At 42.4% G+C, this 21,259-nt stretch overlaps 2 protein-coding genes across 2 annotated transcripts; one reads left to right on the top strand and one right to left on the bottom strand.

Annotated features, from left to right (window-relative positions):
• Positions 1 to 1,371: 1,371 nt before the first annotated feature.
• On the top strand, positions 1,372 to 3,996 carry LOC109408734 (zinc finger protein 418). Its single transcript, XM_019682106.3, has 6 exons — positions 1,372 to 1,646; positions 1,713 to 2,957; positions 3,016 to 3,105; positions 3,177 to 3,321; positions 3,386 to 3,469; positions 3,538 to 3,996. The coding sequence occupies exons 1-6, from the start codon at positions 1,464 to 1,466 to the stop codon at positions 3,894 to 3,896; spliced, it is 2,106 nt and encodes a 701-aa protein (XP_019537651.3). The 5' UTR covers positions 1,372 to 1,463; the 3' UTR covers positions 3,897 to 3,996.
• Positions 3,997 to 8,548: 4,552 nt separating this feature from the next.
• Positions 8,549 to 20,605, bottom strand: LOC109428944 (zinc finger protein 300-like). Its single transcript, XM_062859828.1, has 6 exons — positions 20,265 to 20,605; positions 9,519 to 10,814; positions 9,357 to 9,446; positions 9,149 to 9,293; positions 8,999 to 9,082; positions 8,549 to 8,926 (listed from the first exon to the last, which is right to left on the bottom strand). The coding sequence occupies exons 1-6, from the start codon at positions 20,388 to 20,390 to the stop codon at positions 8,619 to 8,621; spliced, it is 2,049 nt and encodes a 682-aa protein (XP_062715812.1). The 5' UTR covers positions 20,391 to 20,605; the 3' UTR covers positions 8,549 to 8,618.
• Between the last annotated feature and the right edge of the window lie 654 nt (positions 20,606 to 21,259).

Here is a 21,259-nt window from a genome sequence, read left to right on the forward strand (position 1 = left end):
TAGCTGGACAAGAGCCGATCAGTATCCGGCAGGAATACGTTTCAAACAGGTTCATTGCTCGATGCATAGAACAAAATAACATCTTGACTGAAGGACTTCAAGAAATCGTGGAATCCGATGCTGACAAGTATACCTACATGGAGAGACTTTACTTGAAACATAAGGAAACTTTCGATCAAATTATGGTGGGTATCAGCTACCGAGCCACTTGCGAAGTGCACATCTCACCAGAAATGGACCAGGACATGGTCGCAAAGCGGAATATGAACCCCGTAAGGTTGAAACAAATGGCCCTGTTCCTGCTAAACGGAAAGTACAAGGGCAAGCCGAGAATTTATACAGACGCTTCTAGGGAAGGCTCAACATGTGCAGTAGGGATTTACGTGGAAAGCCACCGAAGACGATGCTTCTTCCGACTGAAGGAGGAAACTAGCATAACTGGAGCGGAAATCACTGCAATAAGGATAGCAATGACATACATTGAAGAACAAAAAATGCAAGGAGTCGTCCTACTCACCGATTCCAAATCGTCCTGCATAATGTTGGAGACCGTACGAGAAGAGAAAGCAGGTCCCGCTGTACTTGTGGAAATTTTGAACATCGCTCAAGCATGGGGAACATCTTTCCAGTGGATACCGAGTCATGTCTCCATTGAAGGAAACGAAATCGCCGATGGACTCGCCAAATTGGGACTGCAAGACGATGCTCCTGTTTTTCATAACAGATTGTTTATGAAAGACGCCATACATCGCTTCAGGTCAATTAGCGAACAGCAAACAACCCAATGGTATCAGGAGTATTCGACTGAAAAAGGGAAGAAATTCTACGATATCCAACCAGCTTTTAGCACCAAACCGTGGTATACAAACGTGGACTTGCCCGGATCCGATGTCAGGTTGATCAACAGGTTGATGACGGGACACGATTTTTCCAAATTCTGGTTAGCGAAAATGAAGCTGGAGGAAACCGAGGAATGCGAACTATGCGACGAACCAGAAACTGCGGACCACCTCATAATGCACTGCCCTAGATTCGGAATATTAAGATCCAAATTCGACTTTGAGTTGCAATTTCACAGCCTACAAGACTTGCTAAAATCTAAAAATATGAAGGTTTACAGAGAGGTAACAGATTTCATACGACAAGCTAAGCTAAGTTTGTAAACAAAAGTACAAATTGAACGAACTGAACGAAACATCAAAGCTAGCCGTCACAAGAAAAGAGACGGCAACAGTCAGCTGGCCATATGGTCGTCGTCACCGGGCCACACACAGAAGCTGTCAGAACAACAGCTTCGACCAGAGGAAAGAAGAAGAAGAAGCAGTACGACAACTATTTTGTAAAAAATAATAGACATATACTTGTACTTCTATTTAAAAAATCGTCTAAAAAAGTCTTTTAATGGTAAATTAGTGTTACCCGAAGGTAAGTATCTTCGCGATCGTGTTCAGTGCCACACGGCGATGGCTAATCCAAAGTCCCGCAAACGCGAGCGGGAAGCAGAACTTTGCCGAACATGCATGAGCACCGATGGCAGCGGCAGCAGCAGTAAGCGAAACAGACGCCAGCGGAAGCTGGTTCCGATCTTCACCCAGTTGGGCGATGCTTTCATTGCGAACATCATCACGGATTACACGGCCGTGCAGGTGAGGATGGGTGGTGTTTTCGGGTGATAAACGATCAACTCGACGATTCTTTTGATATAATTTTAGATTGATGAAAACGATGGCCTGCCGGCAACAATTTGCGCCGATTGTTTCGAAACGGTCAAGCTGCTGGATGCTTTCGCGAAAACCACCCGGGACAGTGATGCAAAGCTTCGGAAGCTTTTCAAGGCGGAATCGCCGGAGGATCTGCAGGTGGACGCAAGTGACATGGGATTGGTAGCGCAGGAGGTGGATCCGGGCTCTGTCAAGACGCTTGAGACGCCGTCGGATTTTGTGGAAATAAAATGTGAGCCACCGGAAGAGGTGCTGGGCGTGGAGGAGGCTGCCCAACAAAGTGATGATTTCGAGCCGGACAATGATACCGATAGCGATTGGAAGCAAAGTGGCGACGAGGAACGGACGGTTAAACGGAAGAAAGCTGGTCTCAAATCCAAGCCGACGCCTCGGAAGAGAGGTGCTGGTCCGAGGCCAAGGAGAAAAAGGATTCCAAGAATTCCAGTCCAAACGGAAAAGGATCTAGAATTGAGCGAAAAGGAGCAGGAACTGTTCAAGGTCATTGAAATTCCACCGAACAGTCACGTTTGTTGCGGTTGTTTGCAGGTGTACGAAACAGCGGTTGAGCTGGATGAGCACCGAAAGATAAATCACGTCTGGAAAAGAGAAAAGGCGGCGAAATTGGATGAAAAACTTTGCTGCGACGGTTGTCTTCGGAAGTTCAATACAAACAAGAACATAGAGTACCACAAAGAACGCGTTCGGCGATTAAAAGTCGCCTGGGAGTGTAACAAGTGCTTGTTGCGCTTCAAAGTCGCCGGTAAAAGGCGGGAACATGTGCGGCTGCATCCGGAGGGCGAACCGGTGGCCCTGATAGCCCGGGTCAGAGAAACAACCAAACAGGAATTCGGCTGGGTTTGCTGTGGCCGCATGTGCAATCAATCCTTCCAGAACGAGGAAGAGCTGATTGCCCATGGCCAATCTTCACATTGGATCGACAAGCAGGAGGCGGATTTGGAGTTCGGAGACAAACCGGAGCAGTGTCAGGTGTGCTTCCAGCGGTTTATCGACCGAAAGAGGATCGTCAGCCATCAGCGGCGCAAGTACAAGTTCAAGAACTTTGTCTGCGCGCTGTGCGGTCTCAAGTTCTTCACCACAGATGATTTGCTCATGCACGAAAGCAAAGAGCACGACAGCGTACTGCATACATGTGAAGTTTGCGGTAAATCGTTCACTCGCAAGCACAGCTTAGCCACCCACATGAAGCAAATGCACTTGGAGAACAAACCACATCAGGTAACCTTAACTGGGACAACGTCCGTTTGCATTGAAGCTAATTGTTCTTCTTTCGCAGTGCACTGTTTGTGGAATGGCATTCCGTCAGAAAGCCGGATTGAAGATCCACATGTCCAATCATGTAGAGGTTCCCCAGTATCGGTGTGAGGTAAGCGAGAGCGGCCGGCCAAGCAGGTGAACTACGAATTAAACCTTTCATTTTCGGATTCTTTCCACCAGGTCTGCTCGAAGATGTTCAAAGCCAAGCTGCACCTGCGTTATCACATGCGGACGCATACCGGAGAGAAACCGTACAAGTGTCAGTACTGTGACAGTGCTTTCGCTAACCACACGAACTACAGGAGGCACGAAATGACCCACACCGGTAGGTGGCGATAAACTAAAGCTTTCTATACTATTACAATAATAAAATGTACTCACAATTTCAGGCGACAAACCCCACAAGTGCTCCTATTGCGAAAGATCTTTTATTTTGAAGCGAACGATGCTAGAACATGAAAGTACTCACACAGGTAAGCCAACTGCGAGAGCTTTTATCTAGAAGTGATGCATTGTCCAAATAATTTCTCTCTTTTCACAGGCGAATACAGGCAAAAACGCAAGACACCCGCTCAACGCGTCGAACAACTGGCCGTGCCCGTTCCAGAGAACACGCAACTGGTCGAGGTGGACGACATTGTCGAAGAAGACGATGGCTGCAGCGACGACAGCAGCTATCAGCAACAACCGACGGTTCAATATGGCAACAGACCAGTGACGATAAGTGTTGCCAAACCAGCACAGCCACAGCCGGTAGCAATTACTCAGCTAACACCGGCCCCACAACCCGCGCAAAATGTGCTTCTAAACACGTCCAATTTGAACACCGTGCAGTCGGCATCAATTGTTTACAACGTTGTGCCATCGTCGTCCGGATATAACTATATTTTGAAGTTCTGAATTATGTAGTTTGATCTTCCTTACCATTATTTTAGGTTCAAATGTGAAGCGTAATCTACCCTGAATGGCATCTGACCGTAATTAAAACGTTCATCATACAGCTGGAGCCGTCTAATGTACGCAAAAGAATTGTGAACGAAAGCCCTTGGTTCTATCTGTTTTAAATCAGCACGAGGAATGTGCATAACAACTGTTGTACCTACCCGATAAGAGAAGATCTCAAGTTGAGTGTTGAACGAGCACGGTGCATATCTTATAGCGACTCAATGCAAACTAGGTGAAATTTTACGAACAATTGGAACCGGGATCACAGTGAAGCAAACGTTCAAAAGGCTTAACGTTACCCTCCTGATCGGATTCGTGACAACGAACTCACCGAAGCCCACTGTCAATCTGTTTTCGCTGTAATGGAGTCCGCCTCTCCGATTGACGACGTCTTCATCCTGGGCGACTTCAATTTCAGCAGTAGCTCATGGATACCATCGCACAGTGGTTTTTTTCTATCGAGATCCAGAACATTCATCCATCCACGCCGGTGCTGTCATCCTACTGGACAGCTATACTGCCGTGAATCACATATCTGTCCCATTTGCATAGGAAATCCAGCAAAGATGGGACTGATATGCGATTCACGGTAGTATAACACTGCCACGCTCAGTCCAATCAACTCCACAACAAACGAAAATGGTATCGTATCCTACAACTTCCAGAAAACCGATCATCGAAGTATTGGAGAAGTTCTGACCAGTATTGAGTGGAAAAATGTTCTTGATCCTAGTGACGTTGAAGTCGCCTCTCAAACTTTTTCCCATGTCCAGGCGTACGTTATCGAGAGGCACGTACCCAAGGAAATTCATCAAGAACCTCGGCCTCCATGGCAAACCCGCCAACTGCGATAGATGAAGTCTGCTAAGAGAGCAGCTCTGCGGAAATTCTCAACACACCGGACACTTCCGCTTAGAAACCACTATGTGAGGCTCAATCATGAATATCAACGGGCTAGCCGGCTATCCTTCCAGCGGTACCAGCGAGGTAATAAGACTACGCTGAAAAGTCACCCGAGGGCTTTCTGAAAATACGTGAACGAACAGCGCAAAGAATTTGGACTGCCATCGTCAATGGAGCTGAATGATCAAACCGCTTCTACCACTGGCACTGACGAGGTCTGTCGGCTTTTTGCCCAAAAATTCGCAACAATGTGCCGTACCGGCGACCGCCACGGTACAACCTAGAGCGACTAAATCAACCGGATGTCGCCTCAGCATACGCGCAGAATCTCGAGGTCGCGTTGCCAGACGAGAGCGAGCTCGATGAGGCCCCTCTAGAGGACTCCTCGAGTACAGTGAAAGCAGCCATAGCACCTTCGGATACGTGGAACGGAATCGACGGAACGAACCACGACGGCGAAGAGAGTAGAACGGTTTTGGAGGAGAAGAATGCAGCGAGGGCGGTAGTGCTGCAGCAAGGGACTCGACAGAACGTGGAACGTTATAAACAGAAACGGAAATAGCAGACCCGCTTCTTTCGGGAGAAAAAGCGCCGCCTGGAAGAAGCGGAGGTGAAGAAATGGAACTGCTGTGCCGTTCCCAAGAAACACGGAAGTTCTACCAGAAGCTCAACGCATCCCGCAACGGCTTCGTGCCGCGAGCCGAAATGTGCAGGGATAAAGACGGAGGCCTCTTGACGGACGGACGTGAGGTGATCGAAAGGTGGAAGCAGCACTTCGATCAGCACCTGAACGGCGTGGAGAACGTAGGCACGGTAGCCCACTGCAACGGAGGAAACGACGACGCCAGTGCAGCGGAGGACGGAAATGAACCAACTCCCACGCTGAGGGAAGTTAAGGATGCCATTCACCAGCTCAAAACCAACAAAGCAGCTGGGAAGGATGGTATCGCAGCTGAACTCATCAAGATGGGCCCAGAAAAGTTGGCCACTTGTCTGCATCCGCTGATAGTCAGGATCTGGGAAACCGAACAGCTACCGGAGGAGTGGAAGGAAGGGGTAATCTGCCCCATTCACAAGAAAGGCGACCATTTGGAATGTGAGAACTTCAGGACGATCACTATTTTGAATGCTGCCTACAAAGTGCTATCCCAGATCATCTTCCGTCGTCTGTCACCTAAAACAAATGAGTTCGTGGGAAGTTATCAAGCCGGCTTCATCGACGGCCGGTCGACAACGGATCAGATCTTCACCGTACGGCAAATCTTCCAGAAATGCCGTGAATACCAGGTCCCAACGCATCACCTGCTCATCGACTTCAAAGCGGCGTACGACAGTATCGACCGCGCTGAGCTATGGAGAAACATGGACGAAAACGGCTTTCCTGGGAAGCTGACTAGACTGATTAAAGCAACGATGGACGGTGTGCAAAACTGCGTAAGGGTTTCGGGTGAACTATCCAGTTCATTCGTATCTCGCCGGGGACTGCGACAAGGTGACGGACTCTCATGTCTACTCTTCAACATCGCGCTGGAAGGTGTGATGCGACGAGCCGGGCTCAACAGCCGGGGAACGATTTTCACAAAATCCGGTCAATTTGTGTGCTTTGTGGACGACATGGACATTATCGCTAGAACATTTGGAACGGTGGCAGAACTGAACACCCGCCTGAAACGCGAAGCAGCAAAGGTCGGACTGGTGGTGAATGCCTCAAAAACAAAGTACATGCTGGTAGGCGGAACCGAACACGACCGGATCCGTCTGGGTAGTAATGTTACGATAGACGGGGATACTTTCGAGGTGGTGGAGGAATTCGTCTACCTCGGATCCTTACTGACGGCTGACAACAACGTGAGCCGAGAAATTCGGAGGCGCATCATCAGCGGAAGTCGGGCCTACTACGGGCTCCAGAAGAAGCTGCGGTCTAAAAAGATTCACCCACGCACCAAATGCACCATGTACAAAACGCTAATAAGACCAGTGGTCCTCTACAGACACGAGACATGGACCACGCTCGAGGAGAACCTGCAAGCACTTGGAGTTTTACAGCAACGCGTACTAAGGACGATCTTCGGCGGTGTGCAGGAGAACGGTGTGTGGCGGAGAAGAATGAACCACGAGCTCGCTGCACTTTACGGCGAACCCAGCGTCCAGAAGGTGGCCAAAGCCGGAAGGATACGGTGGGCAGGGCATGTTGCAAGAATGCCGGACAACAACCCTGCAAAGCTGGTGTTTGCAACTGATCTGGTTGGTACAAAAAGGCGGGGAGCGCAGAGAACACGATAGAGAGACCAAGTGGAGCGTTACCTACCATATACCGAGGATTGAACCTTAAGCCTACACTTGCTTACCTTGAAGTGTTTATCCCTGGCAATCATTAGACATTTTCTTGAGGTCCCTAGTCTATTACGAATTCCTTCTTTTCCATGTAAGTCCTCGCCCTGAAACTCCAATAGATCATTCTGTGTCCTGGCATAAAATTGATCCTTTCAAAAGTATCCCACATTACCTTTCATATCCAAGAGAACCACTGGCCAGTCGAATATACATCAGTTCTTTGTGGAGCAAACTGGACTCGTACAGCGGGCTTGTCACGGCGCTGGAAAGCAAGCCGGACAAAGATCTGACTATCGAGGTGTTGGACGAGTACGAACGCAGGTAGGAGCAATCTGACCACGGAGCGTCCAGCGAAGCCAACAAAGCGAAGAAGAGCGACGTGAAGTCGTACAGTGCAGGGCAAAAGAAATTCGAGATCGAGTGATTCTGCTGTAAGGAGAAGGGCCATATGAAGCGAAACTATGTGCGGTTCCAGGCCCTAAATAAAAGTGAAATGCGAGAAGAACACAGGAAGAAAAGTGATCAGGTCACGGAGAAAAATTCGATGCTGTTTATGGTTGGAGTGAAGAGGCAAAGTTGTTGGGTTGCCGAAGGCGGGGCTGCAGCCTCATGAGCAACGACAGAAGTGTGTTCATCTCGCTCAGTGAAGAGAACGTTCCTGAAGTGAAGTGGTACCATAGGTGGTACCAGTGTGCGGAAGTACTCTTTGTGCCGCCGTTGAACAGCAGGTTGATTTCTGTGGGAAAGCTGGCTGCTATGGACTTTATGGTGATTTTTGGCAGTGACTATTACATTTGTGATCAATCGGGACAAGTGAAAGTGAAGGGCAAACGATCTCAAAGCCTGCATCGTGTGAAGGTGGTGGAAACAGTGATACAAGTCGAGAAGAAGCTACACAACGAACTGCGTCAATATCAGTGGCCCCGGCGATTCGGCCACCGCGATCCGGCGAGTATGAATAGAATGGATAAAAGAAAGCTATAACGACTGGGATTGAAGCTGAAAGATCGTGGAATCCGGTGGAGCTGTGAAACATGCCTGGGAAGAAAAGCTGTCTCGGACACCGATGATTCCGAAAACAGCGGAGAGAGCGTCCACGCAGGTGTTGGGCTTAGTCCACACAGACCTGTGCAGGTCTATGCGAACGGCGACACCCAGCAGCAACCAAGTCCTGATGACTATCGACGCTCCCCAGGAAGTTGGACAAGATCATCGAATATGTCAGGTACGTGCAAAACTTGTTTAGTAGGAAGCCGCGGGTCGTTGTTCTGACGGAGGCACTTACAAATGGAATTATGCTAAGTAAAAGAAATATGGTGCAAAACGATAGTTAATATAATTGAAAGAGTGAAGAAAAGGAAGTAAAAATAGAAATTAAGTAGACTTCTTGTCATAATTATCGTTTATTCAAGATACGTAAAAAACTGATCATCACACATTTCAATGAGGCTGCTGTTGGAAGGCCGTCATAAACTGTAAGTGCTGCTGATTGGTCAACGGGATGGGATGGGTTTGCGGTGGCATTATGGCCTGCTGATTGTGCGCTGGCAACGAGCTACTATTGCTACTGATGCTCGCTGTCGGAGAAACTGGTTGATTGTGATAGGTGCTGGCTCTGCTGCTCCCCTGTCCACCACCACCATCTTCGGATGGTTCGAAAGTGGGATGATTGGTTTGCATGTGCTTTTTGAGGGAATTCTTCTGTCCAAATCCCTGGTGGCACACTGCGCAGTTGTACATTTTAATGCCTGTTGGAGCGGAAGAAGATTGAATGGGTTTGAAATTTGTGGGAAGTATTTAAATGTTTAGGATATCTTTACCAGTATGAGTACTTTCATGTTCCAGCTGAAAACGCTTTCTTATGAACGACTTGTCACAGTATTGACATTTGTACGGTTTTATACCTATGAAAAATGAAAAAAGAAACTTTTGAAAAACTTAAACGTAAGTTTTCCTCTGTTGAACCTTACCTGTATGGCTCATTTCATGCCTCATTCTGTTCGTGAAGTCAGTGAAGGCTTTTTCGCAGTAGCGACATGGGAACTTCTTCTCGCCGTTGTGAATTCGCATGTGATACCGTAGATGCAGCTTTGCTTTGAACATTTTCGAGCAAACCTGAGAGATGAAGTAAAGGCCCGGTAAAGTTCGATTCATTGACTATTCGAACAAGGTACAAACCTCACACTTGAACTGCGGAGTCTCTATGTGATTGGACATGTGAGCCTTAAGGCCGCCTTTCTGTCGGAATGACATTCCACAAGCCGTACACTGTTATGGAAAGTAAATAGACATTAGTTTTGAATTTTGTAATCGAGGACCTAGGTTAACCCATGTACGAACCTGGAACGGCTTCTCGTTGGAATGGATCGTCATGTGCGTCTTCAGATTGCCCTTCTGCGTGAACTTCTTGTCGCAAACGTCGCACTTGAACGGCCTATCGTTCTGATGAGTCAGTTCATGCTCCGTTAGCCGGGCTCCGCTGTTGAACTGTAGTCCGCACAGGGCACACTGGAACTTCTGCAACTTGTACAACCGCTGCTGGTGGTTGATCAGTCCGCTTTTGTCCAAGAACCTCCGGTAGCACACCTGACACTGCATCGGTTTTTCTGCGGGGTCTTCCAGTTCGGCTTCTTGTTTGTTGATTTGATGGGCTTTGTGGGCATGGTCAACCATCTCCTTTTCCGTTGGGAATGACAGACCGCAAGCCTGTGCGCAGCAAATCCATCCGAGTTCTTGTTGGATCGCTTCTTTGATCGGAGCCACCAAAGCGCTGGGTCCTTTCTTGTACGGATGCTTCCTGGAGTGGTTACGTCGACGGGTCGCTTCACTAAATCGGTTCTTACACTTGTTACATTCCCAAATAATCTCCAACTGTCGAATGCGCTCTTTGTGGTAGTTGACGCGACGCTTCGATTTGTACTTGCGGAGACAACCGTCACAGAGAACTTTAGTAGTTGGTTTACCCTTGGGCTCTCGCCTTCGGACGTGAACTCTACTACGATGAGTCTCTAATTCTTGTTCTGACTCAAATACCAGCAAACAGCCGCAGCAAATATGCTTGCCGGGTTGAACCTGGATAACCGTGTATAGTTCCAGCTCATGATCGTTCATTTCCAGATCATCATCTCGCTTGGAACGCCGCTTGTTGAGCAGTGGCTTATCATCCGTGTTCGCTGGTTTCGGCCTTGGCTTACGTCCACGCTTCTTCTTCGGCAGTTCCTCTACCAGTTCATCATCGCTTCCTTTCCAATCGCTATCGCTTTCGCTATCACCATCATCCGAACTTTGAGATTCCTCATCGCCACTCGGTTCGCTTGCTTCAGCGGCCTCCTCCTGGTAAGAACATTCCACATTTTCCTCCACAAAACCTTCGATGGGTTCAATTTTTATCTCAGTAAATTGGAACACATCGGTATCGTTTTCCAAGGCTACGACATCATTGGTAGTGCTGGTGCTACTTGCGGCGCCGCCGGCAGTGGCAGCAGGGAAGCTATGACCCGGGGTTGCTTCCGGTTTGAAAAGCTTACGTAGCTGACGGTCACAGTCACGAGCGGTTTTTACGAAGCCCACTAACAGCTTTAACGTTTCTATGCACCCGGCACAAACGTAGGCTGGCATACCGTCATTCTCGTGAATCTGGGAGTGTTTTATGAAAAAGATTGAATATTATCAAAAAATTGTTTAAAGATGTTTCCTTTTTTATTTCAGTGAAGAGTTTCATAATTCTTAAAAGTTATACATACATACTTTTAAAGATTTATAACAGTTGTTAGCAGTTATAGTATTGAGGCAAATACATTCTTTCAATGAGTTCAGCAAGAATTCTTCTGAAAAATCATAGAAAATTACTTCCAGGGACATCGCCGAAAATTCCTGTAGGGATTCTGCCAGGATTTATCAAAATTATTCTGGATTTTTCAGAAAGAAGATTCTCACACTGGATTTCCTAGAACGATTGCAGCAAGAATTACTCAAACGATCCCTCTATGTATATAGAATGCTTTCTTGGCCATGTATTTCTTTGGAAATTTCCCCAGTGTTTTCTCCAGAGATTTAGGAGTTTCTCAAAGAATAATCTTGAATCTGGTCTACGGGTTTCCTCAAAAATCCATACTGGGATTCCTTAGAGGTTCTTCTAGAAATTCCTAAGAAAATTGCTACAGAAGTTCATGCTTGTACTCCTTCATGTATTTCTTCAAACATATCTGAAGGAATTCCAGAAATATTGTCAATATTTTCTGCAGGAGCTTTTCTTTGGTATTTATTCAAAAATTCTTACAGTTAAGAGATTCTTACAGAAATTCCTCTACGATTTTCCTTTAGAAATGCAGACCAAAATAATTTTCAGTAAATATTGCTTGAATTTCTTCGAGGTTCCTTCTGTTCATGGAGTTTCTTGGACAATAATTTGAAAATTATTCTAGAAATTCCCAAGAGATTTATGGGTTGATTTGTTGGAGATATTCAGACCTTCAAGGATTCTTTAGATTTTTTTTCCAAAAATTCTCTCAAATCTTGAATCTGTTCCATAGCATTTTTCAAGGAATTTTTTGAAATATTGTCTGTGGGTTCTCCAGTTCGTCCACGTATTCTTTCATAAAATTCTTCAAAAACACATTTTTTCAGATTTTAGCAGTGATTTTCTAAAGCATTCCTCCATGATTTTGTTTTTGTTTCTGCAGCATTTCTTCCAGAAGTTTTTCCAGGGGCATAAACCCCTTCAGAAATGGATCAATGAAGCCAACTTTTCTAGCGTTCACCGCATGTACACAGAGGCGCCACCGTATATGAACAATTAACATTGTGACAGCAGTGGAGTTATGCCAAATATACAAGTTTACTGTGACGCTATCTATTCATTGCATAGCGGCCTTTTTAGTTATTTTCCTGTAGAAGGAATTTTCTTGAGAATGTCTTCAGGGGTCCAGAACTTCTGGGTTTTGTTTTGATTCCTTCAGAAAATCCTCGAAAAATTCCTCAGAAATTTATGACCAAGGTGTCTACTCATGAGACAAAATAAAATTCCCTGAGTTTTCCAGGTTTTTCCAGGGAAAATTTTTTGAATGTTTTGGTTTTAAAAATTAGCCAGTTTTTATAAAAAAATTATGCTTCTAAAAACTATACATATTCCACCAAATTCTTGATTTTTTTAAAGAACTTTTCGGCAAAACTTTCGCACATCACACAAAATTTGGTTGAGCAATATTTCTACATTTTTCCCAGAGTTCTTTTGGGTTTATTGCAAGAATTTGCTTTGACATTTCCACCTACAAAGCCATTCAACCATTCTGAACAAAAACAATCAGGAAAAAGACATTTAGGAGTCCAATTAGTAATTCTACAGACCATATGATCATCAAATTCTTTATGCAGTTTTGAACTGAACTGAACTTGAATGTCTGTTCTCTACCCAGTCAACCAGTCATCGTATAAGATGTTGTATAAGATGTTAAAGTGGAGGCGATATGCGTACATTTTACATGCGCCTAAATGGAAGCATGCACGCATATGGCCTCCACTTTATCATCTTATGCAACATCTTATACGATGACTGGTTGTCTGGGTATGCTTGTAGTGTAGCAATGTTGAGATTTCGAAATTCTATCCTTGATTCTTCCTTGAATTCCGTCCGAAATTTCTTTTTGGATTTCTACCACAACTCATCCTTTAATTTTTTTTTCCATGTAGGGTATTGGTTCCCTTATTAAGCATGTGGCTCCCATTCTCATCCTACGAAAAACAAAGGATTGAAGCGCTGTTTGTTTTGTTTCTTATTTTAGTATTTTTTGTTAGAAGTGAGTACGCATGAAAATAAAAAGAATGGAATCAATCGGAGCCGTAATCGCTTATTTTCGAATAGGATGAATTTGGGGGCGTGAGATTACTGATGGCACACATACCCTTTATCCTGAGTTTTTTTGCTGTTTGTCGTTCGACACGGCTAAGACCTGTGTAGATCCATCTCGCCTATCCTGAGGTTTTTACGTATTTGCTCAAAGATTTACTTCCATAAATAGTTATTTCTGAGATTTTTTAGTGTTCTGTCGGGATTTCTGATAGTCGTTCCTGGGATTTCTACCACAGTTTTTCCCAGGATTTCAACAGGAGTTTTTCACGGGGGCTTTATAACAAGAGTATATATACCCCCGGGATTCCATACATAGTTTCTCGCTGGATTCCTCCCGGAGATTCTGCTAAAAAGTTTCTAAAGTTCTTCCAGGAATTTGTCTTACTGGTTTTGGGATAGTTTTCCAACAGTTTCTCTCGAGATTTTTGGAGAAGTTCTTCCTGGGATTTCTCCCAAAGAGTTTTCCAATATGTCTCTTGGATTTCCTCGCGGGCTTTCGCCCGTAGTTCTTCCCGGGATTTCTCTTAGAGTTTTCCAGAGTTCCTCTTTAAATTTCCTTAATAGTTAGTTCCTCCTCGGACTACTCCCAGAACTTTTTTTAGAGATGTCTCAGGTTTTCCTTCGAAGTTCCTCTCGATATTTCTCCAATGAGTCTTTGCGGAGTTTTTCGCAAAATTTCATATATTTTTCGGGAATTTCTTACAAAAAATCTCTTAAGTTATCCCAGAAGACATTCTGAGAAAACTCCTTGAAAAAATCCCGCAAGAACTCCGGAAGCAACTATTAACGAAATTCCGAAAAGAGCATCCAGAATCTCGGGTCAAATTCTGGTCTGGAGAAAATCAGTAACGAAAAAATCTCAGGTGGATCACTGCAAGAAATCTGGTAAACAATTACGAGTAAAAGCTTGGGAAAAGCTCTGAAAGGAATCACGGGAAGAACTCCATGAAAAATAACAGCAGTAGCTCCTGCAGAAATTCCAGAAGACACTCAGAAAAAACATCTTAGGAGATCAGGGTAAATTTAGAAAAACTGAGAGACATCTTGGAGACATCCCCGAATCAAAACCGGAAGGAAACTCCTGAATAGAAATCCCAGGAGAAACTCCAAGAGAAATATCAGGTGAAACCTAAAAAAAAATCCTGCGAGAACCTTTAAGAAATATCTCAGCTGAAACTTCTGTAGAAATTCAAGGAGAAACTCTAGAAGAAATCTATCGGTTATTTCTTGAAGAAATTACAGGAGAAACTTTGTGAAATACTGAAGGAATGCCTGCAGAAAATTAGTGTAAAAGTCCTTAAAACCTTTGGAGGAGTTCTGATGGAAATTCCAGGAATAATTTCTATAGCAACGTTCGCAGAAATCCCGAGAAGATCCCCTGGAGGAGTCCCAAAAGGAACATTGGAATCGCGGCTTCAAAAGGAATCCCGAAAGAAACTCTTATAGCACATCCGCGACAACATCTGCGATATTTCTTGAGAGAAACTCTTGTTGAGATTTCGGAATAAATCCTACGGAAACTGGGAGCAAAACCGGGAAAACCTCTGAAAGAAATTCTGTATGATCCCCGCAAAAAAAAATCCAGGAGAAATCGGTCGGATTTTAGGAATCTTGGAAGATTCTCAAGGAACAATTCTGGAGACAAATGCTAGAATCTTGGAAAAATCCTGGTAGCAACTGGAAGAATCACCGAAGGGAATTCAAAAAGGAATATCAGGACAAATGGCCTGAAAAAATGCGATAGGAGTCTTGTGGTAAATCCTGGAAGGCATTTCAAAAGATATTTTCAAAAAAATCCAGAGGAACCCTGACGAAATTTCTGGAAAGAAATGTAGCCGATTTTTTATATGGATACAATAACAACACTTAATCGAGAACATTTTTTTCATACAAATGTAGTAAATTCTACTCTACTTCTGAGAAAATCTACAAGTAGTAAAGTTCGCTACTTTTTATTCATTCGACCCAATGTTTATGAAATTTCTATGGGTATTCCATGGTTTTCCCTGTAAAATAAAATTCCCGGAGGATTCCCGATTTTCCAGGTTTTTCCAGGTAGTACACATCCCTTCAATTTGAGGGACTTTCTCAAGAATTCAACCAGTAGGTACCCTTGTCTGCGATTTCTGCAGGGATTTCTACAGACATTTTTAAGAGATTCCTTCAGAAATTTCTGCATATGGATGTTTCCAGAAATCACTCAGAATATTTTAAAGCTCTTTTTCCTTGGAATTGCAGAGTTTCTTCAAGTATTTTCCTAGAATTGCTCCAGGGATAAATTGCTCAGGATTTTTTGTTCAGAAATTCCTCAGGAAATTTTTCTAATAATTTCCAAAGGAATCCCTACCCGAATAAAAAATACAGTAGAAAAACCGAACGTTGTATTGTAACAGTACTATTTAAAACCATATTTTTACAATAGACACCACTGTAAAAATAAAAATACAAAAACAATAAAATATAATGTAGAACCCAATACAGTATATTGTAAATAAGATTTTTACAATATACTATACGGGTGGTTAAGTATCGTAACAATATAAAAAAATATTTTTCTCCATATATATTTTTTTGCAAAACCATACATTATATTGTAAATGAATTGTTATAAATACTGATACGTGGGTTTTAATAAACCGTACATTGTATGGTACACATATGGTTTCAAACAATAAAATGTACCATGTATGTTTTCAATAGTAGTTTCACTACTGGTTATACATTTAATTAAATGGTTTTGGAATGGTTCTCTTTTGTAAGCTAAGTATTATTAGACCACTAATGTCCCGGATAAAAACTAACCATAGGGTGTATGGTGAAAACCATTCCTGCACCATACAGTGTACCAGCTACAATAAAGTGTATTGTAATGAAATGGTTCGCTATACTATACATTTACATTGGATTTTTATGTAACAATATATTATACTGTTTTTCTTACGTTTGAACCATTCACTTTTCCGAAACATTATTTTTCCGTGAATTTTTAATTATTTCTGGTGTTCGATTTGAATAGATCGTATGTTTGCTGTGATTCCTATGCAGATTCGGCCTATTCAAATCGAACACCAGATTTATTCAGTTTAAGATTTTTTCCGTGCTTTGTTTTGTTGATGTTTGTGACTTTTTTGATGCAAAGGAAAGGAAAGAAAAAAAGTGAATAAGTTGAAACATCAATTTAACCTTTTGGAATCGATTTTTTCGCCGCTGTTGACGCAACCTCGCTGGTGTCGAACACGTTTGTTATGCTCGGTTTCATCGCCGGGGTCATATATGACCCCTCCGGCTCCAAAGGGTTAATGCCAATAACATGTTTAAATCAGTGGTAAACCAGATGCCCTAAGAACTGCAGATCCAAGCAGGGGTCCAAGAGATATGGCGGGCTCGAGGGCGGGCTAGGTGTGTAGAGTGCGATGAGAGAAATACTAATGCAATGTAGGCCAACCCGGAAAGATGCAGGTCAGATTACCGTAAATCAGTAGATGAGTTCAACACTTCAACACCTGAGTGTCGCGGACTGACTCAATATGCTCTCTCAGCGGGAGCCAAACATTGGGAGCCAAACATTGAAGATAGAGGTTATGTTAAACCTTGTTGTACCTGTGTGCTTGTTTGAAAAGTATTGATATCTAGGTGCTGCGGATATAATCAAAACTGTTGTCACGATATCTCCATTTGCCGCTATCAATCCGTTGGAAAGCGAGGAGAAGAATAAACATTGTTTTGAGCCCATTTTAGCTAATTTTGTAACAACTATCCTTCCAAATTTCCATCGCGAATGGAAAATAATAAACTTTGAACACGACAACAAAATTGGAATAATGGTGGATTGATCATGTTTACCATTTCCGAACAGCGTCGCGACGGCATGTTTGACAACTGCGCTCAGAGAGGTGTTTGCAAGAAAATTGAACGCTCGTGCGTGTTTACAAGCTGTATGACGGGAGTGTGTTGGTGTGTGTTGGCTAGCTTGAGAAATAAAACCGTTTCTATCCGCAGCACCTAGTTCAACACTATTCTTTCTGTATTTGCATTTAGGGGAGTTCATGTGAACTTGCCTTCGACCACAATCGAATCAAATGCGGTTGACAAACTTTATCTTTGACGTAGAGCCATCTTTAACATATGGACTGGACTGAACACTGAAATGACTTTTGATATAGGTTCATCTGCGGGTTCGCTTTTTAACCTAACTTATATTTGAATCGAACTTGACAGTTATCTCATGAGTTGTTATGTATTTCAAACTTTAGTCAAACTGGTGCCTCAATATTGCAATAACGGTTAAGCACGCTGTAATGATACTTATGTACCTCGTCACCCACTTCATGCAACTACATTAGTGGTCTAATAACACTTAGCGCGCTCGGCATAGTTCCATCATGCCGCTCAAAGTGTTGCCACAAATAATGCTTAGTTTGCGAAACCCGATTATCTGGCTGGTGGGGAATGGGAGCCTAAGCTTCAACTGTTAATGCAATCAGAGACTACTCAGACTTAGACGTGGGCGATCCTATATATGAAGGGTTATCCAAAACGCTCTGGGAATTCCCAAAGCGCATTCTAATAAATCTAATAAGCCTTAGATGCCATTAACAGGAGGAAAATGGCAAGATAATATAACAATATATGGTTTATGTAATGTAAAACAATTCAACATAACAAAAGAGAACCATTCCAAAACCATTTGATTAAATGTATAACCAGTAGTGAAATTACAATTAAAAACAATTTATTTACGGTACATTTTATTGTTTGAAACCATTCATGTACCATACAATGTACGGTATATTTAAACCCACGTATCAGTATTTTGAACAATTCATTAACAATAAAATGTATGGTTTTGCAAAAAAATATATATGGAGAAAAATATTTTTTTATATTGTTACGATACTTAACAACCTGTATAATATAATGTAAAAATCTTATTTACAATTCACGGTATGGTATCCAACATTACATCTTATTGTTTTTGTATTTTTATTTTTACAGTGGTGTCTATTGTAAAAATATGGTTCTAAATAGTACTGTTACAATATAACGTTCGGTTTTTCTACTGTATTTTTTATTCGGGATAGTTGCATGAAGTGGGTGACGAGGTACATAAGTATCATTACAGCGTGCAGCGTTATTGCAATATTGAGGCTCCAGCATGGGCTCCAGTTTGACCAAAGTTTGAAATACACGGAAATACATAACAACTCATGAGAAAACTGTCAAGTTCGATTCAAGTATAAGTTATGTTAAAAAGCGAACCCGCAGACGAACCTATATTAAAAGTCATTTCAGTGTTCAGTCCAGTCCATGTGTTAAAGATGGCTCTACGTTAAAGATAAAGTTTGTCAATCGCATTTGATTCGATTGTGGTCGAAGGCAAGTTCACATGAGAGAAGAGGAGAAAATTCCCCTAAATGCAAATACAGAAATAATAGTGTTGAACTCATCCACTGATTTACGGTAATCTGACCTGCATCATTACGGGTTGGCCTACATTCGTATTTCTCTCATCGCACTCTACACACCTAGCCCGCCATATCTCTTGGACCCCTGCTTGGACCTGCAGTTCTTAGAATAGGACATTTGGTTTACCACTGATTTAAACATGTTATTGATTTTCAATTGATGTTTCAACTTATTCACTTTTTTCTCTTTCCTATGAAAGCTTTCCTTTACATCAAAAAAGTCACAAACATCAACAAAACAAAGCACGGAAAAAATGTTAAACTGAATAAATCTGGTGTTCGATTTGAATAGGTCGAATCTGCATATGAATCACAGCAAACATACGACCTATTCAAATCGAACACCAGAAATAATTAAAAATTCACGGAAAAATAATGTTTCGGAAAAGTGAATGGTTCAAACGTAAGAAAAACAGTATAATATATTGTTACATAAAAATCCAATGTAAATGTATAGTATAGCGAACCATTTCATCACAATACACTTGATTGTAGCTGGTACACTGTATGGTGCAAAAATGGTTTTCACCATACACCCTATGGTTAGTTTTTATCCGGGTAGGAATCTCCCAAAGTTTTTTTTAGGGATTTCTTAAGACAATTCTTCAGGGATTTGTTAAGAAATTTCTTTCAGGGATTCCTTAAACAATTCTTTAGTATTTGGCGACAAACATGTCTAAAGGTCCAATCTGCAAAAGAGAGGCTCTCTTTGTTCCGACTCTCTTTTGATTATTACGATGTTACAGTGGACATTTCGATAATTTGTAATGTGTATATCGGAAAAGGATTGTTTAGTCTACCTTCAGACGCAAAAAGTAAATCAAAATTTATAAATGCAAGCACGTTTTAATCGAAAGAGAGGAGACTTAAAGAGAGCCTCTCATCTGGACTTAGGACTTATTGAAATGTTTGGCCTGATTTTTTGTGCAATTTTTGGAAGAACTTCTAAAAAAATCTCTGCACAAGTTCTGCAGGGATCTGGAAAGGAAATCCTGGGAGATTTTTCTGATGGAACACTAGTATTGCCAAGCCGAAATATCAAAAAAATAATAATAATAATAAAACGGTAAAACCCGCTAAACGTTTGTGGATTTTACTGTTTTTTTTCGTTTTTTTTATATTTCAGCATGGCAAAACTTGTGTGCTTATAGCTTATAGTCCATGTTGATTCAAAATCGATACGATCGCACCGCATTTTGGTAATAGTTTGTCATTATGAGATTGGATGGCAATCACATGAAAAAGGGAATGCCGACCAACCAAATCCTAGAAACAGCACTGATTTGATGTAGGCTGACCAGATTTGTCCCGTTTAAATACGGGACACATTTCGGAAACTCAATGAAAAGCAAATCAGTGTCCAAAAACAGAACTGCATGTTGTAAATAATGCTATTTCAGCTAGAAAGAACGAATAATTGAGTAAAAAACATTAACTATGCTCCAGTAACAAATGTTTGAAAATTTTGTTGTCCCGTTAAATACGGGACGGATGGTCAGCCTAATTTGATGTTCATGAACTGAGATTCATGAGCAGATTCATTCCCATTTATTTCCTCCGTGTACATTTTTTGTTGCACAGCTTCGGTGAATAGGCCCTTTTGCTAGCAACACACTTGTGACACCTATCAAAAATCAAAATTTGGATGCAATAAAAAATTAACTTGGAATTTTAAAATATTAATCCCTGCCTTCATGATTGACCAAATTTTGCCAGATTATCCAAACTCCCCCGAAATTAGCTAATAACTTTGAATATTTAAACCGAGCTCACCTGAATGGCAGTGCACTCCATGATGATGTTCGCTATGAAGGCATCGTCCAGCTTCGAATAGATCGGAACGAGCTGCTGGTGAAACTCATCCCGGTTGGCATTCATACACGTTCGGCAAACCTCCATCGTTCGTATTCAGTCAGTCGGTCAGTGGCAGCACCGGCTGGCGGATGTTTTCGACAATCAGAACACAATCTTTCCCGGGATTTCCAAATACGGTGGCACTTTTTTTCGCTTAAAATATTTTTCACTGTGGTTTTCACGAATGTCAACAAAAATCGGCGACTGCACTGATGTAGCGTGCCATACGAGAAGGGTCGATTGGCTTTTTTGGAGAAGGAAGACGATAGAGTATGAATTTTGTATGTGATGAAATATTTATTATTGCTACTTGTTACGAGGTGTAATAGTCGATATCCTTTATAAGCATGAAACATTTTGTTTTGACAATCTACACGAATAAAGGCAAAAACATTTACGTGTGCCAAAAAAATGTATAGGATATTTTCGGTTACATCGTGAGATTTTTTAGGTATTTTTTTATGTTGTCAAATGTCAAAGAAGAAGGTGTGAACGAAGCTAAACAATTCTGGAGCAACATTTGAAAAGGGCATACAAGCATTGGTAAACAATGACTTCACACGTCGCTCCTGAGCCCCCATCAGCTTATTCACAAAAACTAAGACCGTTATCAAATAGAGCAAACATCGATCTTTCGGATAACGGTGTTCATTTGCGTGGGCGGGCTGCTGTTATGCCCTACGGAGCGTTTTCAAAAAAAGACACAAGACCTCTTGGGCCCTTTTCAAATGTTGCTCCAGAATTTTCGACTGTTCCTCCAGTCAGTCGCACCGCAGGTTGTTTATAAACAAAACGGAAGAAATTACGATCGTTTAAATGCCGGGTTGTTCTTACGTTAGCACAAATCATAAATATGAAAGTTTGAATCACGAAAAAACTAATAATAGATTATTCTGTTTTTGGAGGTAGAGTGT

The sequence above is a fragment of the Aedes albopictus genome, chromosome 3, assembly GCF_035046485.1.
Source record: "Aedes albopictus strain Foshan chromosome 3, AalbF5, whole genome shotgun sequence".
NCBI lineage: Eukaryota > Metazoa > Arthropoda > Insecta > Diptera > Culicidae > Aedes > Aedes albopictus.

Coding starts and splice junctions, on each gene's coding strand:
- LOC109408734 (XM_019682106.3), top strand. CDS start 1,464: ATGGCTAATCCAAAGTCCCGCAAACGCGAGCGGGAAGCAGAACTTTGC. Junction 1,647..1,712: donor CGGATTACACGGCCGTGCAG/GTGAGGATGGGT, acceptor ATATAATTTTAG/ATTGATGAAAACGATGGCCT. Junction 3,106..3,176: donor TTCCCCAGTATCGGTGTGAG/GTAAGCGAGAGC, acceptor TCTTTCCACCAG/GTCTGCTCGAAGATGTTCAA.
- LOC109428944 (XM_062859828.1), bottom strand. CDS start 20,390: ATGGAGGTTTGCCGAACGTGTATGAATGCCAACCGGGATGAGTTTCAC. Junction 10,815..20,264: donor TGGAGTGCACTGCCATTCAG/GTGAGCTCGGTT, acceptor AAACACTCCCAG/ATTCACGAGAATGACGGTAT. Junction 8,927..8,998: donor ACATGAAAGTACTCATACTG/GTAAAGATATCC, acceptor CCGCTCCAACAG/GCATTAAAATGTACAACTGC.